The sequence below is a fragment of the Rhagoletis zephyria genome, unplaced genomic scaffold (genome assembly GCF_001687245.7).
Source record: "Rhagoletis zephyria isolate East Lansing unplaced genomic scaffold, Rhagoletis_zephyria_1.1 Rzeph_scaffold_22112, whole genome shotgun sequence".
Taxonomy (NCBI): domain Eukaryota; kingdom Metazoa; phylum Arthropoda; class Insecta; order Diptera; family Tephritidae; genus Rhagoletis; species Rhagoletis zephyria.
Window position 1 is genome coordinate 2,612 of NW_016179170.1, and position 4,811 is coordinate 7,422.

The 4,811-nt window shown below is 37.1% G+C and overlaps 1 protein-coding gene across 1 annotated transcript; it reads right to left on the reverse strand.

The window, feature by feature from the left end:
• Nucleotides 1-236: 236 nt before the first annotated feature.
• LOC108381314 (proton-coupled folate transporter-like) lies at nt 237-3,822 on the reverse strand (the record flags this gene model as incomplete). The annotated part of the gene is made up of 8 exons (XM_017637733.1): nt 237-745; nt 1,988-2,144; nt 2,206-2,395; nt 2,460-2,596; nt 2,945-3,080; nt 3,148-3,334; nt 3,401-3,584; nt 3,672-3,822. Coding segments are annotated over 8 exons (1,269 nt in total), but the record flags the coding sequence as incomplete, so codon positions are not given.
• Nucleotides 3,823-4,811: the final 989 nt, after the last annotated feature.

Genomic DNA, 4,811 nt, shown 5'->3' on the forward strand with positions numbered 1-4,811 from the left:
TAGACTTTGGGTATCAGCCGGAGCGAACAGCCTTCAGGCCACAATCCAGAAAACTCGTTTTCAAAGTGTTTCGTTGTCGGAATATGGTATAAATTTTATTAGAAAGGTTAAAATCAGGTTAAAATGAATTGGTTAATTTATGTACCTCTAGTGTTAAATTTTTTTTATTAAACTAAAAAAAATTGTTTATACAACGCAAAAAACATCAAATCAATTAAATATATCTAATCTATTAAATCTTAACTTCATTATGCTAAACTTTTTCATATACATTCGTCGTGTTTGTCAGTACTTAATGAGCTTAAAAGATATTAAATTATTTATTTGTTGCCATTAAAAGTAGATATGTGTGAGTTTCGTTCGTTTCATGACACCCCTTTTTTGGTCCGTAATATAAAAAGCTCACTTAATTTAGGATCTTAACAGTATGTTTAAATATAAATATGTGTATGTACATATTTGCATTTACATATATTTGTAAAGTAACCAGTACCTACTATGTATTTCCTGCCCCTGTTTGTGCATTTAATTATCTTTTTAACTCCTCAGTATCTTAAATATAAATTTATTTCGAGTACACACGCAACACACAAAAACACTCGAATACTCGAATCTAATTTAAACATTATTTTCTAAAAGTTTTTCCAGTTTGGGCTCTTCCGATAGGGATTTTTTCGTTTGCCCTTTTTCCTCTTCGGCTTGGCTTGGTCGGTTAGCAACTCGTCGTTCGAAAATGGATATCACGCTGATGTAGAAGAAGAAGAAGAAAATTGTGTAAAAAAGTGTTAGTCAAATTGTCATTCGCCTTTTCGAGATCAGATGGATTACATATGAGCAGGCCTGGGCGACGCCGACTAAGCAGTACCGTCGCAGTAACGGTGCGTTTTCGTATACACGCAGTTGAAAGTGAAAATTAATTGCTGATTCATAAAAAATCGGTTAAAATTCACTACGCTAAATTACACTGCATTTTCGCCTTCAACTTCGTGTATACGAACACGCAACGCTACCCCGACGGTATTGCGCAGTAACGTCGCCCAGGCCTAGTTATATCTAAGTATAGAGATATATCTACATATATTAGCGTTGTCCATTTTTTTCCAGCCACGCCTCAAAACTGAGAAGTATCGAAAATAGGGAGATCCTTATTTTTTATTTTATTTTGAAATTGCTTAACATTTAAAGGTGTCGCCAGAGCGTGGAAGTTTTCTATGTATTTTATATGCTATAGAATCGTTAAAACCAAATATGTATTGTTTTTATCGAAAAAGAATAAGAAGAGAACGAAAAATGACACTGAAGACGACACAACGCCGTAACCGGTTTGTCTCCTAAACGAATTTGACAAAGGATGGCGGAAAATCGTTCCACAACACATCTTACTTAGAGATAATATTATTGGTCATGAAAAAATTTTGCGTTATAACTTTATTTTTTTGAAGATTTCTAGATTGTTTTTTTTTTAACGATTTTATAGATATCTTAGAAAAAATTGCACTTTCCTTTAATAAAATACATGAGAAACTTCAAAGCTCTCTCGGCCGATTTCAAATAAAAAAATATGGGCTTCTTCTTTCCATGTTCTATAATTTTGGGAGGTGGCCGCAGGAAATTTATAAAAAAATGCGATTTTTTTGTGTATTTTGGGACCAACTTAATGTACATATAAGTAGTATCATCGTTAGAATAATAATTTGGTATACAAAATTTCTGCATGCCTTAAAGCTTGTTTCCATTTTATTGTACTTGGACGACATAATTGCCGCCATATTTGGTGTCAAATTTATTATTTACTCGCTGGGGTTTTGCTGAGGCTCTAATAATTTGGCATTAAGATGCTCTTTTTCGCGCACATTTATAATAGGGGGTTTTCACTTAACCGACGACCCATACCATTGAACTTGCGATAGTGAAAACAAGCCTTTAGCGACAAGCGTTGGACGTTGTCGAAGACATTCCGATTTGAAAATATCTTTCGAAAACTTACATCATTACAACAAAGCTCTCCCCATAGAGTCCAGAGCTAATAAAATTAAAGAAACTTGGAAACGTTTGAAGAGTGTGGCTATATACGAAAGTATATAAAGGTGCTGCAATTAAGGGCGAGAGTGTTTGCAAACATGCCGCCAAGGAATAGACTTTGCCTAGAAAATGACAAAAAGCATAATTTTCGATTTTACAATCACTATGCACTGAAATATTTACCAATTTCATTTGATGGCACCGCTAAAGATATAATTGCTTGCAACATTGGAGTTGTAATGCCTGATAAAATTCCAAAGGACGATGCCACATACATCTGCCAAAAGCTCTGAGCTAAAGCACGGGTTAGACATTCCAGCATATGTCCGGCTAGACCCATCAAAGCGATGATGCCAAAGGGTATTTTGAAAATCTGAAATTCCGTATACATATATAGGTATTATTGCAGATTTATGATAAGAGCTGGAATAATTTACCTTTCTTAACACCGTAACTGCAATACTGCAGCCTACCATTTTAATTGTTATTTGCGTAGCATTGAAGTAAGTGTACTGTTGCAATGTTACATTAAATTTGTTGCGTAAGAATAAGTAGAATACACCATGTTCGCCGTCTGTAAGTGTAGAACAAGGTAAGCATGGCAATTATAACTACATACTTGTACAACAACTATACACAATTAGGGTATTCACAAGTCATATTAAATCATAAAGTTTTAAAGTCATAAAATGTTTCAATAAAAAATAACAGTTAAAAGGTTCTTCGGGGATTTTCAACAGCAATAAAATATTTCCGAACTAATAGAAAATATACAATTATGCAGGCCCGATTAAGCCCTATGAAATACCTGAAACCATTTTAATCGTTATTTTACTTTGAAAAATTTTTCGATTTAAAGACATTACGACGCTTAATACATCTTGTGAAACCGCCTTATTATTTAACTACTTTTCATACTCACGATGAACGAAGCTCGACACCATTAAAATAGAAATCGTACAACCAATGATGGCACGTCCATAATTTGGACGACGCGCCACACAAGTTTTCACAAGGTCCTTGATAAGTAGGATATCGAAGAAGCGCTTGGCTTTATGTTTAAAAAAAAAAAAAAAAACAGTTATTTCAATTTTAATTTAGCAATAAAAAATGATTTTTACTTACCGAAAAGCTTGTTTTCTCAACATCTAAACTTTCACCAATAAAAAAGAAAACATACAGCAAGCCGATTAAGATGAGAAGAGCAGATGTGACGCACACCATTGTGACACCAGTCAGACGCAGCAAGTAACTGCTCAATACATTACCAAATACCAAACCAGTACCCATAGCCAAATCAACGTAGAACATCCTGAAAACCATAAAAATTATATAAAGTTTGTAAGTATGTAGCTCCCTTTCAGCCTCAATTTCGTACCGCTTTGCTTTATTTTCCATATCGGCTACATCAGACACATAACAGATGACAATAGTCATCACTGTGCTACCACCACCAGCCAGCGTGGATGGAATGCTGCCTATTAAGTAAAGCCACGGATTAAGTGACACCAGTTTGGAAATGCTAACCAAAATTGTAGTTATTACGTGACCGATAAAGGAGGCTAGGATAGAAAAAGTGCTGATTTATAAGTAAATTTCAAAGTTATTTTTGGATGGTTGTATGTATGTATGTATGTATTTATAAGTACCTGTAAAAGCCATCAACAACACTGGTCGCCGTCCAAATTTATCTGACCATGGTCCCACGAAGAGTACAAGTATTCCCGGCCACACATTGTGCAAGATTGAATTAGTCATGGTAATTTTGGCCACATAAGGTTGTAGATGATTTTCGATTATCTAAAAATGAGTGGAGGCATTCAATTTTGAGTTTTAGAGTTGCATTTTTGTCCATTAGACGCCTATTTACGACCATAAAGGCAAGCTAAGCAGGATGATTTGCTCTGCAAATGGTTAGACCTGCTATTTAGCCGAGCTTCTTCTCCAATTTGTCGTGTGCGTCCTGATGTTATAACACAACTAGAGGGATCAGGCAAGGCTACTCCCCGGAAATTCCACGATTCGATAAGGCAGTCGGCCGGAGTGGGGGGAATTATGATTTAATAAAAGAAGGAAGGGCAACCTGGCAGCTGGAGCTTCCACTTGCAGCCCTAAAAAAATCGTGGAATTTCCCGCGAAGTGGCTTCTATGGGAGGGATCTATAACTTTACACCACCTTCGAACGGCAAATGGAAGGACTGCCATTGCCTGCCAATGCGCGACCGCTGTTAGAAAAACTTTTCCTAATTTGGAAGTCGGTTGGCCCAGGAACAACCGAGTGGTAGTACGCACCCTTAACCACTTAGCTGCAGCGGCTCCCGCCTAATGCGGATGTGTAAAATGACGTTGAGCAGCACTACCAGCCTCAGCCGAATCGGGAAGGATCTGTCGAATCGAATCTTAAGTGCGACTACCGACTTACTTAATTTGATGCTGGAGAAGATAATAAGAATTGCAGAGCTGAATCGGTCTGGTACAAACTTTTGAAGAGCGCATAATTATTGTAATGCGGTCATGCCATAGGGATTGATACAAACGCCCCACTCCTGAAATTATTCAGCATGGTATCCGCTGGTGATTGCAGAGGAAGACCTTCTCTGCGGGGAAAAGGCCAAAGGACTTGGTTTCACTTGGCATCACCAGTTGGCTTCAGTTGGGACAGAAAAGAAACTGCTGGCATGCATTATTCAACCCGCCCAAAATCGCGGAGGGGGTTCCAGAGCATCCAGTTTGGTTTGCTGTCTCGAAGAGTTTGTCTTCACTTGAAAGTATTTCAGAACTTTGTGAGG